General features: G+C 28.0%; 1 protein-coding gene across 1 annotated transcript in view; it reads left to right on the forward strand.

The window, feature by feature from the left end:
• The window catches only part of Snx1 (sorting nexin 1), a 54,340-nt gene that overhangs the window by 18,273 nt on the left and 11,283 nt on the right, over positions 1-24,784 (forward strand). Inside the window, exons 3-9 of the mRNA XM_075360013.1 lie at positions 4,296-4,406; positions 8,861-9,107; positions 14,074-14,229; positions 14,412-14,533; positions 16,739-16,945; positions 20,286-20,378; positions 21,870-22,013. Coding sequence (XP_075216128.1) covers positions 4,296-4,406; positions 8,861-9,107; positions 14,074-14,229; positions 14,412-14,533; positions 16,739-16,945; positions 20,286-20,378; positions 21,870-22,013 — 1,080 coding nt within the window. The remainder of the gene's footprint in view (positions 1-4,295; positions 4,407-8,860; positions 9,108-14,073; positions 14,230-14,411; positions 14,534-16,738; positions 16,946-20,285; positions 20,379-21,869; positions 22,014-24,784) is intronic.

Raw genomic sequence — 24,784 nt, forward strand, 5'->3', positions numbered from 1 at the left:
AATAACAATTTTTCACTTGCATCATAGAACATAACAAAACTATTTTTATGTTACATAATAGTATAATACTTTGGTCTATGAGAAATGCTTTATTGTGTTTCGCCCTTTCTATTTTTAGAAAGTTACCTAACTATATAAAAAAATCGTTTGTCCAATTTAAAAAAAAGTTTAAATTAAAGATTTTATTTTTTGGAAGCAGTATTACTGTTCTGTTGTTGAATCTTAAACAATACGTATTAAACAAACTATAATTTTTGGTATATATTTTTGTTTAAGACAGATTATGTTGTCTACTTAAAACTGTCTGAACTGAACTGAATTATTTAGTAATTAATGTCATTAAAATTGTTTAATTCATTGCATACTGATTTTATTTATTACTGTTGTTTAGTTACTTATTGTTATTAAAAATTCTATGTAAATATTGCCAATAATGTTTTGCCTATTTTTATCTCCTCCACCAAATATAATAAAAATTATTAATAATAAATAATAATAAAAATTATCACCTTGGAAAAAATAAAAATTATCACTGCTGGGTTAATTGTCTGCAATAACTTAATTGTTTGTCAACGGATTTTTACAAATAAGGTGTCATTTTGTTCAAAATAAAATACTTAATAAATTTTATAAAAGTAAAAATTTGATGAGACAAATAATTAAAAAGATATTAAAGATTAAAAAATTAGGATGGCCGCCATTTTTAAATGTTTGAAGGTAACGTTTTCAAAATTTTTTATTTTGTAGAACTAGACACTAGCCTTAGATATTCCAAATTTAATTAGACTAGGTTTACCTGTTCCTGAGAAATTATTTTTTTGTTGAAAAATCAAAAATGGCGTCCAGAAGGAAAACAAAGCAAAATAGGAATTATGTTGATATGAACTTATTTGCTCATTTTGGTGTCCTGAATCAGTTCCTGAATTTTGGTGAATTCGTCCTGGAACATTCTGTATATATATATATATATATATATATGAATATATATATATTTATTTATTGTTGGACTATGAACTACATACCAAATTAATAAACATGATAAAACTGACCCTCACAAACACAAAGTCAAAAGTAAAATTCAGAGGGGAGCTCTTGAAATCATTTGAGGTCAAAGTAGGACTGTGCCAAGGTGATGATGGGCTCTCACTATTATTATTCAGCTGCACTCTAGAAATGGAAATGAGGGAATGGCTCAACAAAAAATACCTCATAGAAGTAGTAACAAACAATCTAAACAAAAAAACCTCAATCCAAATGAGAAAAAACAAACTACCAAAGCTCAAAAATTAGCCTTATACTTACAATAAAAAATACCTACCAATAAATGCAAAAATAAGACACTAGTTATAAAACCAGAAGCAATTTATGCAGCAGAAACACTGTTTCACCTGAACAAGCAATCAAAGACAGACACACTCCAGAAAATCGAAAGAAGAATTGGAAGAACCTCATCAATAAAAAGTACCAGAAAGATAAAAAGTACCAGAAAGATAAAAAGTACCAGAAGTCGCGTTCAAAAAGTTAGAACTCATCACTGATACCATGAGTAAGAGGAGAGTAGGATTCTTTGGACATACCATGAGGATGCAAGATTCAAGACTTCTGAAACAGCTAGTACAGTACAGTCTCGACTTGAAAAATACCAAGACGGGATGCAGATGGATCAGAGAAATAAGAGAGGATCTAAAAGAAATTGGCCTTATACCAGAAGACAGCACACAGATAAGATAAAATTTAGCAAGAAAATCAAGAACAAAAACACTCGCTTCACACTCACAAGAATAAACCCGCAACATGAACATTTTCAACAGTAGAAAGGGCACAAAGATTGGAACATATGAAAAAGTACTGGGAGGACCACAAAGCCCAACAGTCCCATCAAAGAGACTTGAATAATGGACTGACTAAAGTGATCCTATGCGATCATATAAGATAATAATAATATATATTGTTTTTTTGTTAATATATGTTCACATATTATATATTCATTTTTGACAAACTTTATACAAAAAGAACTTAATTTAAAAGAAGTGTAAGTGTAATTAGAAAAAAAAAAAATAGTTACGGTTTTATAAAAATGTAAAACATTAATTTTTATTGAACAACTGAATGTGCCTGATGATCCTTTATTGTTGCACAGAATACACTTGTGTAATTCTACATCCCAGTCATGAAAGGACTGTTAGTTACTTAAAAGTATACTTTTTATTGTACACTGTGTATTACATAATTTGAAATTATTTTTAAATTATATATGTATTTTTACTATATATTTATTAGTTATGCTGATTTATTTATGCAACTACTGGTGAAGGGCTTGACACTATCTTCAAACCATTTTATTATATTTTAGTAAGGTATTTAAAATATAGAATATTAAAACCATGTCAGAATAATTAAAAAAAATTAAATTTAATTTATTGTCTGTCGACTTAAAATTAAGTCATTTTGAACAATATATTTTTGCATATTATTATTATTATCATCATCATCATCATCAGGTTTAAACTGTTTCTGTTCTTGTATTAACTTATTTATTTGATAAGATTAATGTAAAAGGTAGGTTTAAATTTTTCTTTATCAACTTTGGTTTTAGTGAATTCATTTAGTCTCTTTAGAAATATTGTGTTTATTATGAATATATAGTAAAAATAATCTTGTTTGAAAAATTAAATTAGGTGGCAGTAATATAAATAATATAAATATAGTCTTATATTCACGTAGACGGTTTTATGTATGAGGCCTATGATATTTGTTTAAATGAACATAAATCAGTGTGGTCAGCAAAAGAAATTAACCTACTATACAAGAAATGTGAGATAATCAACCAAAGCAGAATAATTACTGGTTACCCATGAATATTTTAAAGAATTGTAGAAAGAGCAATCATCAAACTTATTTAAAATTATAAATTAAAAAAAAAATATTAAAAAAAATAGTTATTCTTTTTTATTCGAAGTAAGACGGCTAAAGTAAAATAACATAAAATTGAGGCTGAAATTTTTTTATCATGGCTACCATTTCTGTGTGAGTCATTGAATATAACCACTCTCACTTGCAGCTATGTTTGTGCCTAAATAGTCATTTCAGTATTAAAACCATTAAATTTCAGGTATGTTCAATCATCTGATTTCTTTGCATGAAAGGAGAAATTGCTGTTGAAATTTATCACCATCTTATTTCTATTTATTGCAAAGTGTTATAAATAGGCAAGATGTGGCAAAATGGTGTCATGAATTTGAAGTAGAAAGAATAGAACGAAATTACATTCAAGATGAAGAAAAATATGTAAAGGCCTTTTATTACTGATGAAATTGATCAGAAAAAAATTATGTTAGTGGTAGGTGTTTAATGAGTTATAAAATTTGTTAATAGTATCCAGAAATATCAAGAATTTTTTTTTCAGAGTTATAGATAAATAAGTATTTAAAATTGTGTGAACAGAATAAAGAGAATGCTGACAGATGATGAAGAGAAAAATGAGTGCTCTGGTGGAAACATATCTCATATGTTAAATGGTTGTTGATGATAATTTTCAGACTATGACTGGAAGTTAAATGTGGAAACAAGTGACAGCAGTGCTGTCAGTGCAATTTATGAACTTGTACAAAGATCTGACTGGACTTCTACAAAGATAATGTGGTTCAGTGTGAAATGACATGGTTATAGTATATAAAAAATGTTTGATGCCTGAATCAGGAAAATCATTCTCAGACTCACCAGATGCATAGTGTTCCATGGTAAATATTTTGAAAAATAAAGAAAGATATATTCTAAAGTTGTGAATTTCAAAATAAAAGATTTTAATCTATATGTTCACTATTACTGTGTTTATTTATTGATAGTGTCTTACAGTATGCTATTAATAGTAGGTGATGTTGAATTTCAGTGGATTTAAAATATGAGTCGATGGTGATCTGATTGCAATTAATTTTTTTCCTAATGTGTACATTGCAGTCTGTTCAACCAGTGAACAATAAACAACAGGCCAAAGAACATGAAGATGATATATATGAAATGCAAGTGAGATGAAAACTCAGGCCAACCATTTCTGAGATATGTGGTTAATTGAACCCCAACCACTAAAGTACACTAATATCCATTGTTCAGTATTCAAATCCATACAAAAGCAAGTAATTTTTTTTAGGATTTGAACCTCAGCACTTTTGACTTTTAAAATCAGCTACACAACTGATTTGCAATGATGAGTTAACCACTAGATCAGCCCAGTGGGCAGCTTTATGTGGTTAACTTGATAAATTTGTTGTAAATAATCAAGTATTATAAATTTACAGCAAGATAAAGGGCCTCCTCCAGTAACTACCCCGTTGGAAGAGAATGAGCCTGAAAATCCTGGATTGCACAGCCCTCCTCCAGTCCATAAAAAACAACTTACTGCTGAAGAAGTAAGTATTTCATGATTATATTTTTTTCTTTGCTCTCATTTGTGTTTTAGCGAGATGTGATTCTACATTTTGTTTTTTTTATCATTCAATTTTTAGTTATAAATTATTTATCTTTCTTCCCGTATACTCTGATTTTAAGTTTTCAATTTTTTTGTGTTTCTCTCTAGCTTTGTTTCTTCTGTTTGTAGCTGGTTCTTTTGTAAATATTTTATTGATCTTTACGTGGTATTTTATATCTAATTCCGTCATCTTGAAAAGAAAAATCAGTGTGACAGGATGGTAGCAGGTGAAAAATAAGGAAATTCTTCAAAATGTTTTAAATATGTCTTTGCTGAAACTTTACTATCTCATTTTTTCATAAACTGCTTAAATTTTGCTCAGTCATTTTCTCAGTGATTTATTTATTGCTGAAGATTGTTTGAAAATATTTCTGTGTTGACTAAAAGAAGTTCATAATTACCATATGTTGGATGATTACTTTAAACTCAAGTTGGATTACTTTAAAAGCAGATGTATCATAACAAAATAGTTTTTTGTAGTTTCATTTAGTGTACAGTAATCTTGCATTTTTCTTTTTATCACCATTTGACTGAGTTACTATGATAAACGATATTTTTATAGCTAATTTTTTCTCTTGACCCATGGGTCAAATAATAGTGGCTTTATTATTATTATTATTATTAATAGTCTCTTTATATTATTTTTTTTACATCATAATCATAATGTCCTATCTTTATGTATTATATAGACGGTTTTTACTTACTAATATGGTGTATCATTTGCCTTTACATTCTGTTTCAGCTGATCATGTGACTTTAAGTCACAGTCTGGGACTTTAAGTCACAGTGATGCAGTGCAAGGGTCAAGACCCTTCATCTTCTATTATTATATATATATATTATATAATAATAATGTAGTAGGGGAGATTTGCCGGTTGAAACAAATTTTAATGAATTGAGTAAATGAACTGTGAACTGTGAGTGTCTGTCTTCATGTGAAATGGGTTTGAACTGATTGATTATGAACATTTATAAATCAATTTCTAGATTTTTTGAGGTTCATTCTGAGTTTGAAGGGTTAAAATTGATTTTTGAATTTTTTTTGAAACCTCTTTATTTTTAATTTCTCAGTAACAAATGAAGAAATCAATCTTATTTTTGGTGAGTGTAACCTTCGCGTAAATAAACCACTTTCTAGATTTTTGAAGTTTGACCTTGGAAGGGTAAACAAAGAAGAAAAGTAAACAAATTTTTGAACAATGATTGTAAATTTTCCCAATCCTGACTGTAACAATCGAGGTATTCAATAGATTTGGGCTTGCAAATACTCTTCAGATAAATATTTAAAAACCATTTTTGGGGTTTTTTATTCCAATTTTTTTAAGGGATGCATAGGTATACGGTGATGTGGCTCAACCATCACAACCACTGCCACTGATATTGCATGTGTGACTGGCTGCACCTGTCTCTGGTTACTTAACTAATAAAAATGAAATAAAAATATTGATCGCTATGGGAAATGCAAGTAACCATATAGTGCAGGCAAAGCTGCGATGGGGAGCTAATATATAAACTTATTTCATTTATACTCAAGGTAAAACTTGTAAGAAAGTTACATACCTACTTACACCAAATTAAAACTAATTGAAAACATAGACAGTATTATTCTACATAAATACTAAAAAGAGTAATTTTAATCCCTCAACAAAAAAATTAGATGGTTACATCTTAAGGAATTAATTTTACAAATGAATATTTGTTTCGGTGTGAAACTGTTTGGTTGGTGATTTATGGCTACATTACTGGCTTATTTTTCAAGGTAATTGGGAAAAGAATAAAAAAAAAAAAGGTTCAAATAAGATTATCTTATCATAAATTTATCAAAATATTTTTACCATTTTTAAACGTCTGTTTCAGATTTGATCATTGACAGCTAATTATCCAACTTTCTGATTCCAAATGGTTTTTCAGAACAATTATTTAATTTTTTATTTTATGTTTGAATTACCTTTATTATAGGTTTTTGTTAGTTTAAATGTATTAGTTTATTCTAAGGCTCTAAATATATTAAGGTTTTTATTCATTATATGAATTAAGTATAATTATATATTTTGGATTAAGGAAGGATTAATAATGATTATGAGAGTGAATCCCATTATGTAGTTATTTATTAATAACTACAAATTTTATTTTTATATTACTTTATATACATAATACCACTCATTTGTCACAGTTTCTTTCATTATGAAATTTAAGTTATGGGATTTCACTTAGGCCCTTCGCTCACAGCAAACAGATTTGTTAAAAAAACTTTAAATCTGTATTCAAAAGTTGAGCTCTGTTATTCTTATATCAGAATTGGGAATTTACGTATACTATATTGTAGACTAATATAATGTGAAACAAAAATTGATTATTTACGTACAGATTATATGATCTTTTCATTTTTTTTTTGAAGTTCAAAAATGTTTTTCTTTGCTCCTTTGTCTTTTTAAAAAGTATTGTTAAAATAAATATCTATTTAATTATTAAAATTTACAAAATTAATGGTGATGGTAGCTCCTGCTTTAACTGGGGTAAAGGCCCCTGGTCAGCACCCCCTAACCAAAACCCTTTATTTATGTGCACAAACTCATATCCACAATCATATACATTTGAGTGAATGTAGGTATATGCTACAAATTAATCTGAACACAGATGTTATTTAATAAAAAGTAACTTTATTTAGAAAAAGGATCATACATATACAATCTGTGAATATCTAGTAGTTAATAGGTCCATTATTCTAAATCACTTTGCTTATAGGATTTGGCATTGATCCAACAAGTGTATTATGCATGGCACCAAATCTTTTTGGAACACTATTGTCTTTTGGGAATTTGTTTTGAAGTAGTGTCACAACCATTTCCTTCAGAATTCCTTGATGTATCCATCATTTTTCAAAATACCATCTACTGGAAGTAATGAACAAGGGCCTTCAAATGTGAAACAACCCATGTGAAACCACCAAATGTAAAACATTTTTTTCTACGTATATTAACTGATTTTTGGATATGAGCCAGTGATGTATTTTAATCTGATGCTTTTTTAATATATGGAACTCCCTTTGCTGTGAACTTAAAAGTATGACTTACTGGAAAACATAACATTTTTCCAGTCTTCTTAGGTCCAGTTAGCTTATGCTTTTACCTTCAAGAATCTCATCTTTTGCACATTGCTGGTGTTAAAATCTGCTTTTTAGCTGGCTAACAAGCTTTCTGTCCAGCTGCAAGAAGTCGGCACCTAACAATTCATGTCCATGCTGCTAATTCTTGATTTAAGTCCACGGAAGATAATTTTGGATCAAGTTTACATTTCTTACTATTAACTGATTCTGTGTTGGAGTAATTTTTCTTTTACAGCTACATTTGCCTTTCCTTTGAGGTGAAAAGGAACCAGTTTCTTTAAAATATAATTCACTGTTCCAGTCTGACACTACACTCAGAAGCTACTTGTCGTTGTGCCATACTGATATACTCGGAAAGAGAAACAATTTTTGAATTTTTTCTTAAGCCTTTCTTTCAAAACATTATAATATGAAAATTGTTAAATAACCAGAGAATAATAATCTCACATTACACAGACAACTTAAAGAATGGCTGTGATCAAGCAGGGTAGCCACAACATAGAAATAAACAGAAAATTCCCTGTTTTCGGATGAATTTGCATGGTACTGTATATTCATATCAGCAGTGATTGTTGGAAGGAGATTTTAGTAAATAAGTTAAATGTTTGTTATATTCTATATTATTATAATTGTTTGTACCTTTATATTTGATTTGTTTTTGGCTGGGTGGCGCGTGCACACACACACACACACACACACACACACAAACAAACACAAACACATATACACACATATATATATATATATATATATATATATATATAGGAACTGCTGACTAAGGAAATTTACAACTGAAACTTTTCTTACTTGTTTTAAAGATTTATTCGTAAAATAGTCTGCGAAAACACATACTTGCCCTTCAAAAACAATATAGTTAACACAATACAAAAGAATCAGCCAATCACAAATGGATGCTAGTAAATGGCAAGGTTATTGCAGCTTATATTATAATCTGAAAAATAAAGTAAGGCTAAACTTATCCTTGTGTTATTTATACATCTACTCAGATTACCTCCTTTTTGAAATATATGTGTGAAGTTTGTAGAATTCCTTCCAAAATTATAACTTATCACAATATATTGTGAGTCTTATTTGCTAACTTTGTCTGTTGTCAAGCAGCTCATTTTTGTCTGGTAATGTAGAATAACTAATAGAAAGTCAGTTAAAGTAGATCTATTAATATGAATGTATTATGAATCAAAACTGATAAATTTATATTTATGATCAATTTCTATATGTTTTTTATGTGTGGTATTTTTTTTTATCGGTTATGAGACTTTTGTTTTCAGATTGAAAAGGAAGGAGGTGATCAGTTTTTACAAATAGCTGTTACTGAGACTATACGTGTTGGTGATGGAATGGGAACATATGTTGCCTATAAAGTTGAAACTCAAACTAATATTCCTGTATTTCGCAAGAAAAAATTTACTGTTCAGCGTCGTTTTAGTGATTTTCTTGGCCTTCATGAGAAGTTAGTAGAAAAATATTTACGTGCTGGACGAATTATCCCTCCTGCTCCAGAGAAAAGTGTGATAGGTTTGTATTTCTTTGTCTTTTCATATTTAATTTTTATTCAAATTTTCTTTAATTTTTACAATTACTTTTTATTATATTCTGGGAATTAGTGATTGATTCAGAGATAGAATCTTATTATAGGTTTATCTGTAAAATGAAATGTGTATGTGTTGTAATACAAGGGCGGTTAGGAAAGTAACCCCCATTTGGTTATAAAAAAACCTGCATACATAAAAATATATTATTATATACAAAATACCTTCTTCATAAAATTCAGTTGCCTGGGTACCTAGCTAACCTTTCATGGCATTTTGAAGTTTGTTGTCGTTATCGAGTGCTGCAATGCAACCCATTTGATGGAAGTCTACTATGAAACCTTGAAGAAACCTAGGCGAGTCATTCAGAACAAATGTCATGATATGCTGCATATTTGCATGACAACACCAGTACTTGAAGAACTCAAGAATTTTGAATCAATTCCAATGGGACATTTCTGATCATCCCTCTTACAGCTCGGACTTGACACCAAGTGATTTTCATATCTTCACTCACATGAAGAAGGCTTGTATTGTAGCACTTCAATAATGATGATGAACTTCAAAATGTCATGAAATGTTGGCTAGGTACCCAGGTGGCTGAATTTTATGAATTTATTTTTTAATTAGTGAAATGCTATGACAAATGCTTGACATTAAATGGCGATTATGTTGAAAAATAGTTAAACTGTAGTCTTAAATATGTGAAATATATAATAAAATAAAATGTGTATAATAAAATATTTTTATTTATGTAGGTTTTTAATTTATAACCAAATGGAGGTTATTTTCTGAACTGCTCTTATATTCAGTAGAAATGACTAGAATGTTACAAAAATTTCTACTTTAGCAAGTTTTCTTCTTAAAGTGGGACTGTTTTGTGTAAATAGAATGTAAAAAAATCAATCAATGTTGTTTTAAAACTTTGTTGCTAAGAGTCACATACTTAAATTAGTATGTTAAAAAAGGGTGTTAAAAAAAATTTGCATACCTTTCCTGGTTTAGCCCATGACAGATTATTATTTCAAATTCACTTTAGAGTTTTTAAATAGTAATGATGTAATTAGCAATATTTAGAGTAAAATTATGAAGAAGATCAAAAAACATTCATTAAAAAATTTTGAGTTTGAGCCCTTGATCAAATGGTGGTTTTACCTTAAAAATTATGCAATAATAAAAATATAATTGAGAAAAAACCCAAATTCTTAGTAAGGAATTTAATTTTCAGTTGACCCTCTTGACCTAATAATGTTTTTATCATCAAAATTATACTGTAATTAAAGTTTAATTGCCAAAAAAAGAAAATGAAAATTTTTAGTAAAAAGATTTGGGTCCTATTTGAGTCCCTTGCTTGACAGCTATCTCATAAAATTTTTAAATAACAGCCACAATTTGAATAACAGATAAAGTATTTGTAATAATAAAACTGAATTTCTTAAGTTGAGTTGTGCAGGGTTCCCATTTTTAAAAAGTTCCCATGTTATCTACATTAAACATGCAATTGGACTTTCAATAAAAATTGAAGTATAAGAAAGTTGATGTTTTAAGTATGGATCTTTCCATTTAGTCCCCTTGTTTTTTGGGGTTTAAAGTTTATTTATTTATTTACTTCAGTAAGTTAGACCACTTTGGTGTAATGTTATTCAACAAGGCTTATGGTTTACTAAAAAAAATATAAATAAAAATTTATATGATATTGTAATGCCCTCTTCTTGTCATTGAAAATCAGGGCAATGCTGGGGTATATATATATATATACATGTAACCAAACATTTGTGACAAATTAAAATTTTTTTTTGGTTACCGGGGTTTTGAAATATAAGGCAAAAACTGTTTAGAAGTAATGTAGAACATTCCCTACCCCTAAATCAAATTGATTTAATACTTTGGATTATAAGTTACTTAAGTATGTTCATCATACGAAAGCTCAATTTTCTACTCTTAACAAAAAGTAAAAAAAATGGCAAAAACTATCTCTCCTCTTTTTAATTTTTTCCAAAATTTAATGTCATCGGTATTCCACTTGTAGAAATTTTATCAGCTGTTTTTAAAGATTTTTATTGAGCCAGTTGGGGAAGATATTAATCAAATATAAAAAATGCATAGAGGCCAACACACGTATGTACACACATTTGGAAATCTTGGTAATGTTTTTGTGCTTTTTGGACCAAAGGGAGGTCTTGAAACAAAAATATTTGCAAAGACCCCTGATATTCAACTTTTTAGCTAATCGCTGTACTTTTTCTTCATAGTTTTGCTGCTGTTGCAGCATTAGAGCTATACTTGAGAAAATAAAAATTATAATGAAGTTAAAATGTAGTATAATATTCCAAGAAATGTGGTTGGTAATTACCACATTTTAATGTGTAAATATATGGTATATATCCATTACAATTAAAAATAAATTAAATATGTACAGCCAAAGGTTTTATTGGTGGTAATCTGAAAAGTAGAAAGTTTTGTTGTGTCATCAAAACCTAGTAATCCAAATAGCCTTGTTTCATCACCATTATAAATGTTCTTATTATATCTTCAACATTAATAGTTTTCTTTTCCTCTCAAGTTATGTATTTCATCATCAGTGATGACCTTATTGCAAACTTGATTCCATATATCTTGTTTTTTAAAATATTTAAACCATCCATTTGATGCTTTGAATTAATTTTCTTTCAATACTCTCACCACTTGCAAAGCTGAATGTTGAAATAAGCATCTTTTTTTTACTAGTGCACTTATGAATCGCTCCCTAATGCTTTAGTTAGGTTCATCCTCACCAGAAATTGTTTGTTGCTCTGTCCCATTTTTTCTGCTTCACTATTCATGGATATTGAATCTTTGTTTTTTACTTAATAATGTATTTGTGTTTACACAAGGATATTTTAAACTGTGTAATAAAAATTTGTATTTATTGTAATCTAATATTTCTTTTTTGCTTATAGTAATATTACATTCTCTTTCAGAAATTTTTTGTTCAAAATTAAAAACCAAAATGATAAAATTAAAAGGAACAGAATTTAAATAAAAGTATTATTGAAAAATAAAAAAATATATAAATAGTTGTAACTTGTACAGTGATGAACTGCAGAAAAATTAATTATTTGGACAAATCATGAAAAGTAAAATATTTAAATAAATACTTAAGTGCAGTACAGTAATGTTATATGTAGTATCACTCTTAATTTGTCAAAGTAACTCAAAATGCAGAACACATTAACAAAAATTGTATAGTACTCTTAATGGCAGATTGCAAAATGATTATTGTTTAACAACTATCAAATGGAATATAATTTATGACAGATTTTATGTGTTTCCAATCAATTCCATTTCAGCGTTACAGACAGCATTCCATTTCAGATAGCATTCCAGTATCAGATTAAAGATTGGAAGTAGGCTATGTATAATAATTTGTTATTACTTTTAGAATTTTGTATTATTAGAACAAAATGTAAGACAATGTTGTCAAATTGTACACAGGAAGGCTAGGAAGGAATCATCTCCCATTGTCATAAAGTATATTTCCCTCATTTGAATTTATATCTTTCCATGTCAAAATATCTTCTATCATTTCTTCTTTAAAGTGTTGAATATTCTAAAAAATGTAAAAATACTTTCTGCTTCCATGTAGAAAGGTTTCCATTTTATTAATGGCTTTATACATTATGAAGTGATTGAGATTTTTTCCATTTATTGAGAAGACACTTTTGAAATCCTTTGCTTTTATGCCTTTGTGTAGAGGTATAAGGAATATACATATAAAGCATTTCTGTTTATAGGTATATTAATTTTTTTTTATTCAATTGATATTTTAAGATATTAAGTAGTAGTGTTTCATTTATTATGCAAAACACTGACAAGCAGCAGCTTTTCAGGTATAAAATAATATGTTTTATTCTAGCAACCATTTTGTTATATTATAAAAATCCAATAATGGTAATTAGATTACAGTGGATACCAAGTATTTGTGTTATTTAGTCAGATACTTCCTTATTCAATTCATTACTCATCTTCAGTCAGCAAAGGTCTTGTGTGTTTGCTTTTATGGTTTTGCAGGAAAAGAACTTGTTGCGCTGTGCATGTCGCTACTTAATGCAGAAAATATTTCTAGTTATTTATTTGTTATTCAGATATTTGAATTTCAAATACTTGATCTCTTGTGTGTAAGTGGATTTAGTTTAGATAGGCATTTGGTGTGTGAAGGAAGTATTTATAAAAAAAAGGTCTTCTTTTCTGAACAGATTTTTTTTGTGTTTAACCTCCACGACCACCGTTAGGTATTGCTTCAGAGGATGAGATGAATGATTTGTAGTGTGTGAAATGCCATGCCTGACCGGAATTCGAACCCGGGACCTCCGGCTGAAAGGCCGAGATGCTACCACTCATGCCGCAGAGGCTGGCGGGTTTTTTAACCTAGTATCTAATTTGTGACTTGATAAATTCACTCTTATCTTTTATCTAGTTATGAATCCACAAATTTAGTTGAGATTGTCATGGCATCTATCATCTTGGATTTTGAAACCATTGTACAAGTATATTTGTGGTGACTTTTCAATAAATTTGGGCTGTCAGCTTTTAGAATATATATTTTAAGTTAAAATGAATACAAACTTACCAGAATAATATAAAAAAATTAAGTAATTATTTGTTAGTGTTATTTTAAATCTTAGTAAATGAAGAGATGAAATGAATAGAATATAATGGAGATGAAAAAATGCTGGATCCTTGTTAAGATTTATCACTTACTTCTAAAGCTTAATCTTAGTATATGTAATGTCTTCTTACTAATATTTTGATAAAATAATTGTTGAACAAAATGTAGTTTTCTCAAAGTTTATATTTTTGGCTGAAAACAGTTTTTGTGCCACTTTTAATTAAAATATGAAACTTATTTAATTATTCAATCTCCAAGTTATTCTTACTTTTAATAATAATTTCTGTAAATTTTTCTTTATTAGGTATGACTAAAATAAAAATGTCTGCCCAAAATGAGCAAGGATCTTCATCTGAGTTCGTAGAGAAACGACGAGCATCACTGGAAAGATACCTTACACGAACAGCTGCCCATCCTGTGTTAAAAATGGATCCTGATTTTAGAGAATTTTTAGAAGCAGGTTAGTGATTTTTTTTCTGTTGTAGAATAATATTTACTTATGTATGGTATAAAGTTTTTTTTTTTTATAATGTGTTGTGAATCAATATAATAAAATAGTCCTCACATTGCTCATACTATATTACTGTTTATGTAGTTTGCATGCTTTTAATTACTTGTACAATTTTGTTGATGTGTTTACAGATATTGAACTTCCTAAAGCAACAAATACATCTGCTCTTAGTAGTGCTGGAGTAATGAGATTGTTTAACAAATTTGGTGAAACTGTAAATAAAATAACATATAAAATGGATGAGAATGATCCTGTAAGTTTTATTTTTTTTAAGTGAATATCTTTTATAATTAATTGTACAGCCTAAAGTACAGATTTAAATACATTATACATTTTAAATCTGTTTCTCAAAAATTTCAAAGCATGCATAAAAAATTTATTTTTGATTGTAGATTATATATTGTTTTTGTATTTCAGTATAGTAGTATAATATTTTTCTTTTAAGTTAAGAACTAGTTAATTTATTTAAAGTATCCAATGCTTTAATATATTATATAAAATAGTAATTTGTATCTGTAAATTATTAGGTTCTTTATAACTGTGCTCATGTTAATAAAATGGAACATGGAAGCATTAGAATTTTACTTTACAGATCATTCGACAAAAATAGCAACTAAAAGAGGGTATAAAACTGTGATTGAAGTTTACTGTTTCAAGACTGTAGACCAAGACCAGTTAGTTCTTTGAACAAATAGTTCAAAGAACAGTTTAAACTGTTGCTTAACCAAGTGTTAATTTCATGATTGTCATATTAAATTCACTGATAGATCACAAAAGATCTTTCTCTTTTATTAGCTGTCCTGAGAACCAAAAGAGCTGTACTATAAAGTTTTGTGTGGCTAACATAATATTTTTGTTTTTTAAAAAACCATATTACTAATGGAAATTTATTAGTTGAGTATATAAAAAATAAATTGAATATGTAAAATAAATAGCTTATTGAAAACCTTTGAGGTAATAGGATAACTTGGTTTGAGGTGGGATGAGAGTTTTACCTTTTTCTATGGTGTAAAGGAAGTATTCTGATTGCGAAAAATTTCAGTTTTCAGATTTCAATGTAAATAACCATTTTAACCATCCCTAAATCAATTTTGATCAGTTTCGATATAAAGTCTTTACGTAAGTATGTATCTTGTATAAATAAAAAACGATTAGCCATAGAATGTTGAAATTCTGGATTTAGGATTGATCTAACACCTAGTTGTGCACCTCCCCTTTTGATTGCAATTGACTGGACCAAAAGTGTCCATAAAAGCCCAACATCCAAAAAATTAGGATTTGGACCCTTTCTGAACTGCAGTATAAGCCCTCATTGAGAGCTTTTGGGTGATATATCATAAGCGGTATTTATTTTCATTGGTTCCAGAGTTATAGCCTGATAAAATAAAATTAATAATTATATATATATATATAAAATAATAATAATAATTAATATTATTAGCCTGATGAAATTAATAATTTTTAACCTCCGATTGTAAAAAAGATTTACAATAAATAATAATTCAGTAATAACAAACAAAAAATGTTATAAAAAATATAAATATTTGCAATTTAATAGGCGTATAAAAGGAAGTCATGTGGTGTTCACATCAGATTTTTTTGTTAAAAATTGGAACAGTTCAAACAAGCTTCAATTTCGTAAAGAAAGTACTGAATTTTTTAAATTATTCTTTTAAAAACTGGAAAAAAGTTTATAAATAAATTTGTTGCTGGACTCTTTTTTTAAATTTAAAATTGTTGAAAGGATTTCTCTTTTGATAATTGCTTTAAGAATAAACCTAATAATAATTGACTGTATATTCGACAAGTTTTCTTAAATGTCATTAATATTACATGCATCGAGAGACAGTATTGATTATTATTTGTATGTAGAGGATTATTAAGGATTAAATCATTAATGGAAATTTGGATATTATTATTGTTATTTTTCAAAGCTTTATTGGTGGATGCTGATTTAATAAAATTTTCTAGAATATTTCTAATATTTGAAGAAGAAATTTATCAACTTTTGAAGGGTATATGCGTGTGTGCATACATGTATGCAATTTAAGTATTTTAGAAGTAACTACATTTGTTAACACATTTCATATTTCCCAACTGTTCTTCTAATTTTTGGAATAGCTGAAATTTTTTTTTTATATACTCATCTGATGTGTTTTTTTTAGACAATCTCTCTTTTAAAAGACTTCCACTTTAATATTGAAGAAAAAATCCTGTATATTTACAGGAAAAGTTTTATTTAACAGTAAAACTGATTTTATAGAATGAACCAAAATTATTTGCTATGCTTATCATTTTGACATTGCCATCATAGTACTTTCTGCTCCCAACCCTTGTGTAATTTTCTCTCAAGGTGTGGGAGTATCAACTATTCAATAACTAATTTCTACTTTATATATCTTTTAAATCTTCTAAATACTTTCTCTCTTTTAAGTTTGTTTTCTATAATTATTTTCAGTGGTTTGAAGAGAAAACACAGCAAATAGACAATCTTGATATGCAGTTACGTAAGTTACATCTTAGTGTTGAAGCATTAGTTATTGGTCGTAAGGATTTAGTAAACCTCACTGCATCATTTGCTAAGAGTGCAGCTATGTTGAGCAACTGTGAAGAACACACTTCACTATCTAGAGCTCTTTCACAACTTGCAGAAGTTGAAGAAAAGGTAAATTTACTTATGACAAAAGTCTTTGTAAGGATTTATAATTTTTGTCTTGATTTGTATGAAAGTAGTAGAATCTCAACCTTTCATTATGAAGATCCCAGGTTTTGGCAACCAATACTGGCATGGCATTATTCACAGGCTCAAAAATTCATTTTCCATATTCCCATGTGCATGCATGAAGCTTATATGATGAATAATCATCAAAAACAAATTATGGCTGTTGGTAGATCTAAACTAAATTGGGTGGTGATAGAAACTTTGAGTTGTATGTTATGTGACATTATTATGTACTTACACATTATATTCCCCTTTCCAAATTTCTTTTCTGATGAAATATAATAACAATTATAAACTTTATTAATGTATTCATTGATTTGTAATAAAAGTTTCTTTACATTAAATAACTTAAAACTAAGAATAAAGAAGAATAACTTAGGTGATATGAAGATTAGTATAACAAACATTTCTTTCCTTTTGAATATTATGAATTGATCATTAAAATTTAAAACTTACTCGATTTTCTAGCATTTTCCAAGGTGCTCATAAAACTATTACGTGCATGGTGTTCAGTTTTTCAGTAAATCATGATTTGATTACTTTTCAACTAAATGATTTGTTTAATTCACTGATTGAGAACTATTTATTTATTATTTAAAATCAAACATTTTTGTATAATGTTTATTTTAATTAGAAGTATTCAAAAGATCTCAAGAAAGGGATCTGGGCATGGCAGTGAACTTATCTTCTTAAAATCTATTGATTTTGAACTTCCAGAATGTCTCAGGAAGTAGACATTTAAAAGTAAACGAATGTGAATTTAGCAAAAATGCTAATATTCAAAGCTGTAATATAGGTGTAATATCAAATGTTTATCCCCTTTCATTCTTGTTTGTTCTTCTATTTTGAAAGTTTGTGTAATTATTATTATTATTATACATGAGCATTGGATTCTTATCTGCATCAGTTGTTTCTTCGTGGTTTGTTGCATCTCGTTGAAATTATTTATTTACTATATTGTCTAGATCTTGAATAGAATATAACCTAATTTTATAAAACAAGGATTTTAAAAAATGGACCGATACAATTTAAAAAAAAGAATAATAAGCTTACTATATTTCATTAATGAGTTTCAAAATTATGTTGAAGGTTATACAGTTCAATGATAAAAAATATTTGAAATGATACTAGTATGTGATAAAAAAGAATCACATATAATAAACATTTAAGAAGATTTATAAGATTAGTTTAATGGTTTTGCTTTTAGTTTAATAATTTTCATGCTTAATCATATTACTGAATACACTGTACATATTAAAGCACTTAACATTGATCAGTACTTGAATTAGCCATTTTTTGCCTAGTCCTAAATATTTTCCTTGTAAGAGTCTGTAAATGATTTCTTGTAGCCAACCAATCATTATATTTTTCTTTTCTTATAATGTTTAAAGGTTATTTATTACTACAACATTCAGTATTTATAATTGTGGCTTTGGTTCTGGGGTTGGGGATGTTGAAGGATTACCCCTATCAGAGGCAGTAATCTGTGGGTTCCATTTCCTCTTCCCTTGTTTTTCCATATCATCAATACCTTTATATTCAGAATGATATGGGAGTCAGGTCCGCTGTTGCTACTCTGATTCTATCAGTGGCATCCAGCTGGCAACTTCTAGTAACCAGCAGAACAGCTTTTTCTTTATTAGGCTTAATGAGCGTAGCAAACTTGCTGTGCCTGTGGAACTGCCTGATAACGTACTTTATTATTGTTATTATGTTTGCACAGATAGTCAAATTACCAATTGAGATGCCTACTGGATAAAGTTAGTTTTTGATTTAATTCTTTGGATGCACTGTTCAAAAAAAAGTTAGAGAACAAAAAATTAAACCCTTTCCCTCCCTTTTTTTAGGGAATTCTGCTTTGCTTGAAAAGCTTTTTGTGCTATCATTGGTCAGGAAACAGAGTTCCTTAATCAGTTATTCCTTAAACACGCTGTCCCCCTATCACATATTGAGGATACTGGCTCTTATAGTCCTAGTCCTCAGTGTGTAGAACTACTAGTAGGATTAGACCCAATTACTTAGGGGAAAAGCATCAAGGAGAAGGGAAAGGAATGGTGAGAAAGGACATTCCATAGAATAAATCAGGGTGGTTTACTGTCCTTTTGGTACTAGGACCTAAGGTCTTTTTCTTTTAGATAACTCTACTGATTTGATAAAAAAAAAGTTTTTACCAAACTGTTTTTATTAGCTGTATTAATAAATTGTTTTTATTTACTTGCCCTTTCAGCAAAAACATAAATGGATAAGAATAAAAATAACATAAGTTTATAAGTTTATTTTGTTTTGATTGAGAGACTGAGGTTTCGTTCTGCTTTTAACAAAACTGTTGAAAATTTTAAAGTGATGAAAATTCTTTATATTATCTATTGGAAAAAGTTTTTTTTGTGATTTTCTTGCTATATTTTTAAAAAAATTTCAGAGGGATGAGAAATAAAAAAAAAGTACAATTAAGAACATTTATTAAAAAGTTTAAAAAAATTCTTATTGAAGGTCTTGTTGTTAGGTATAGGCAAGTTCTAATATCTGTAGGAGCACTAGGTAATTATTATGTCAAATATTTTGTGAATAAATTACAAAAATTTAAGTAGTCATCAGTTTATTGTTAGAATTAGATGGTGACTGCTGAGGTAGTGTACTTCAATTCTAAAGATCATCTGCTTCTACTCTTATTTTGATCACTGCATCCTCTCTTGTACCTTTCCACTTTCAGGTTTAATATACCTCAATGAATAAATTTAAACTTCATGCTTCCTCTAAAGCTTTGGTTATAATGGTATTGTGACAAGAAGTCAGAATCTCGTACAAGATTTCTGTTACTCTGTTTTTCCCCAATGAAGTTGAACACAATTCTTTTTTCAACTTCATCAAATTTTCATAGTTTAGATTTTATTGAAACCTATTTTCTTCACACATTAATTGCATAAATTCTTACTTTTTTTTGTACATTTTCTTGTGATACCAAATCATTTTATTACTTGATGTTGATTTTTGGTTACTAATTGCTGTACAACACATTTTTCTTACTCTATTAGAATGTTACATAATTACTATGTTGCTCTGTGTACAGCTGTGACTATTGAACTCAGGCTGAATGTGTTTCACAATTAAGAATTTTTCTATCCTGAATTCAGAAAAAAATATTATAATCAATTTGGACTGGTTTATTGTGTTATTTTTTTGAGACAGTTGAAGTAAGGAGTTGTTTACCAATATTGTTTTATGTGGTGGTGTTTAAAACTACTATTAAACTATAAATCTAAGTTATTCATTAATTTTTTTTCAGGTTGAATCACTTCATAATGAACAAGCTAATACTGATTTTTCTATTCTTTGTGAATTATTAAAGGATTATGTCGCTTTATTAGGAGCTATCAAGGTAAGTTAATGGGATACGTTTTGAAATTAACAGCTTTATTTTTAAAAAAAAAATCTATTTTGAATATCTTTTTATTATTTTTTTCTTGGGAAAAAATAAGAAATTTTCTTAAAGAGTTGGTTACATCCTAATATGACAATCCATGGATGTGACAAGCTAGAGGTATACTATTTATATGAAGGTAAGCAGCTGGATATAGAGCCTGAGTATAGAAAGCTGCACAATATGTCTGGAGCCCCTAGATATCTCAAGTAGAATAGAATAGTCTCAAAAATTCATTTAAGTAATATTTTATTTGCTCATTTTTAATTGCAAATTTTATGTTGAGTTTATTTTGATTTCCATATGTATTTAAATAATTTTTTTTTAGTTTATTTCTTAACTAAGGTGTAACAAATAATTTTAAGAAATGCATTTTTCAGTACTTGTATTGATCTTAACATTGAAATGTTATTTATATAAATTCTGTTAAAAATCACTTTTTTCATTAATTTTTCATAAGTATTTGCTCAGAATTACTTGGGTAGATCTTAATGAAATAATTACTTGCACAAATTCTAAAAAAACAATACTAAAATTCTGATTACCTTACCTAGAGATCAGGAATTTCAAGGATAAATAACTGGAGAGAAGTAGGGAAGAAACATGTATATTATATTCTTACTGTATTTCCTACTTCTTACGTCCCTTAAAATTAACTGTGACTCATTCTTATTACGCATACCTTATTATTATTATTATGCATATTATTTAAATTAAGTTTTTTCTAATGTGATTGTGATGTGCTGAAAAATTGCCTTTGTAGTAACAGTGAATATTTTTTCCCCAATTGCTTCCAGATATTATGGTATTTCCAGGTGGGTTCAGCTATTTATATTGTGTTTACTACTATTTTAATGATTTTAAACCCATGTCATGGATTGTTTTTATATGTTTGACTTTTTGGTACTAAAATACCATTTATTATCTTTCTTAGGCAGTTATTCAGATTTGAGAAGCTTACAGGCCTTCTGTGAGTTATTTATTATATATTGTTTGATCTTTCTCCTTACCTTATTGATCTTTTTGGATAAATACCATGAAAAACATGTTGGGCACTACATTGGCCATATTTAAATTATAGTGAGACAGCTAATAAGAGTAATTCTCTTTTTTTTGGTGGAGTTGCAGTTAAGCCTGTAGGTTTTTGGAATTTCTGTTTTTAATTTAGAGTTTACGTAAAAAATTTGATCAATTCCTGAGTTCATGACTTGCTTTCTATTATTTCTTTGAAAAAAAAAATAAAACCAATCATCCTACTGATTTAGACTCATAAATAATCATTTTTAATGAAGTCAACTTTATTATTTTTGATAAATTGGAAAACTTAATAATTGTTAATTTATACAATAGATCTGTATATGAACATTAATTTTTTTAGTATCTAATATAGTGTATTTTAGTGGCTAAATATTAATTGAATGAAAAAAAAATATTATTTTAATTTTTCAGGAAGTATTTCATGAACGAGTCAAAGTTTATCAAAACTGGCAGCATGCGCAACTGGTGTTAAACAAGAAACGTGAATATAAGGCTAAACTTGATCTTTCTAATAGAACTGATAAAGGCAATAGTGCTTCAACAGAGATAGCTGATGTTAGTATAATGAAAACAGAAATAATTTTATGATTATTATTTATTTTTATAAGCAGTACTCAAGTTAATTTTAAATATTGCTGTTTTATATATATATATATATATTTCTTTTTTTCTGAAAATTCAAATAATTCATCAAAATACTGACCACTGCGCCAATTAAACTCAAAAACCAACAACTTAACCACCAATTACAGTAATAGAAACCCTAAAAAAAAAAACTAATACCAATAGTTGATTTTCACAGATCCTGCATCATCAGTTTGTGTATAATTCTACAATTACATCAAAAAATAACCAAACAAAAAAGAAGTAAAAACTTAAAAATTCATAAAACATAAACCCTAACAACCATAAAATTTATAACAGCACAGTTTCACTGCCACATGGGAATGATGCAAATTTAAAACATCACACAACTATGTTTGTAAACATTGTTGCCAAATGCTACAACCCACAATGTCTTTAATTAAATCATCATCTTCAAAAATGATCTGTTGGTTAATCATTTCATACTTTTGTTTAAATTTATAAATATAATGTTTTTCAAGTATACTCATTTTAGGTAGATTTCATAAGAAAACTACCTATTATAATGGGTACAATGATTCAACTTCTGGAAAATTTCAACATATCTTCAAGTTTCACATCCCCCAGACCCCAAAACCACCATCAGTTCAAAAGTTTATTTATATATACATATATACATTTACATATATATTTCACTTTCTTGTGGACACGATAACTGCCGTAATTTTCTGCCAATCACTTTCAAATTTATACATAAAATATAATGACCCAAAATCTCGGTCAGGTTTGTTAATGGAAAAATTGGACGATGGGGGTGGAAATGGGGCTTTATTGAAAAAACAAAATATCACTATAACTTTTCTATTAAGTAAGATATTGAATTAGTTTAAAGTTTCTACTATTCTTTGGATAAGGGCCTAAAATTTATGTAACTAAAGTTTTTTGATATCACCAAACCATTGGCCCAGGGAGTAGAAAAAATGGGGTTTGGAAGACGAAAAAATCATACCTCCCTTAATAGGCACAGTATCAAATTTGTTTAAAGTGGTTGTTAGTCCTCTAAACATTACCTAAAACTTTTGTTGGAAAAAATTTTTGATATGACCAACCCTTATGGCCAGAGATGACCAAAATAATGCTGGAATTGTAAGAAGTTGTAAAAAGATAGGGCTTGCTAAACATCCTATCTTGCTAAGATAGGGCATGATAGGGTATGCTAAACATGTGAAACTTTCTTCACATGCAACATTGTTGTATTCAGTAAATAAGAAGTTTTTCTTAACTTTAAGGTGGAAATCTTTTTATCCCCTACTTAGCACTTCTGAAATCTACCTCTGCCTTCCAGTGTGCTGAAAGGAATTTTTTTTATTATTGTTACAATTTCTGAAATTTTGTAAATTATTTTTATAATCGGTAATACTATGCCTACATTGCAACAAATGGTCGGCCATATTAGACACACATCTCTTTCTGTTTCTATAAGCATTGTAGTGTTCTATAAAACATTTTTTTTAAAGATCTGTTAGTTTTACTATATAAATTTTATTACATTCATTAAATTTAATTTTATATATTCCCCTTAAACCCTCAACATCATCATTATTATTATTATTATTATTATTCTTTAAATATTTTGTAATATGGTTATTTGTTTTGTAAGCTTTTTTACATGTTTTATTATTAATTTTTATATAACATAAAATATTAACATAAATAAAAAAAAATTAAAATATTAATATTAAATAAAATATTATTTTTTATATTAACATAAAATATTTCATATCTATTTTTTTGTTTTTGTTATTTGTTGATGTAATTATTGAATTATATACAGACTGATGATGTGGGATCTCTTGAAAGTTGACTATTGTTTTTTTTAGTTTTTCTGTTATTGTGTTTGGTGGTTAAGGTGTTGTTTTTATGATGTAGTTCAATACATTATTGTTTTATATTATTTGTTTATTTATTATAAATATTTCATTTTCAGTTTCGTTTCTAAATTATGAATAGAGTGAAATCCTGTTTATTATTTTTGTATTTTATTATGTTTTAAACTTTTTTATCAGAGAGTCTTTAATTTTTTATTTCACACCAATTCTTATTGTTTAATCTGTTATTTTTTAAAAGCATTTATTGATATGTTGGGGTATCTTTACTTCCCTTGTTATGCCATACTGGTTGAGTATTTCTTTTTCTGTTAACTTTGGTGAGGGCAGTAATTTAGGAATGCTTTGGTGATGCTATACAGCATTCAGAAATGTTCATATTATTTTGTATTGCAGTCTGTTTACTGCTATTTTTTACATTTTCAAAAAAATGTTAGTGAAGAAGTATGCATTCTTTTAGTTAAGTTTTTCTTGTTAGTTTAATTATTTAGGAGTTAAATCTGTTTATTTAATTTTAGAAATTTAATTTTGTCAATTGTTGTGATAGAATAGTAGTGACTGTAGTTTTCATTCAGAAAGTTCTGGGATCGAATCCCAGTAAATGCTTGGAATTTTTAATATTCTACTACTGAAGTTTTACTCATTCCCATGAGCAAATTCCATATATACATATCCATATATACATATACAAATCCATATATACATATATCTGAAAATTCAGGTAATTTTTTATATTTATTTTAATTTTGTTCAATATATTTTTCCTGTAATTTCTTTTTTACTCTGAAGTTCTCATAATAATGAAATAAAACCAGTATCAATTGTAATACTGTTTTAATACAGACATTTTTATTG

This window comes from Lycorma delicatula, chromosome 3 (genome assembly GCF_047948215.1).
Source record: "Lycorma delicatula isolate Av1 chromosome 3, ASM4794821v1, whole genome shotgun sequence".
Lineage (NCBI taxonomy): Eukaryota > Metazoa > Arthropoda > Insecta > Hemiptera > Fulgoridae > Lycorma > Lycorma delicatula.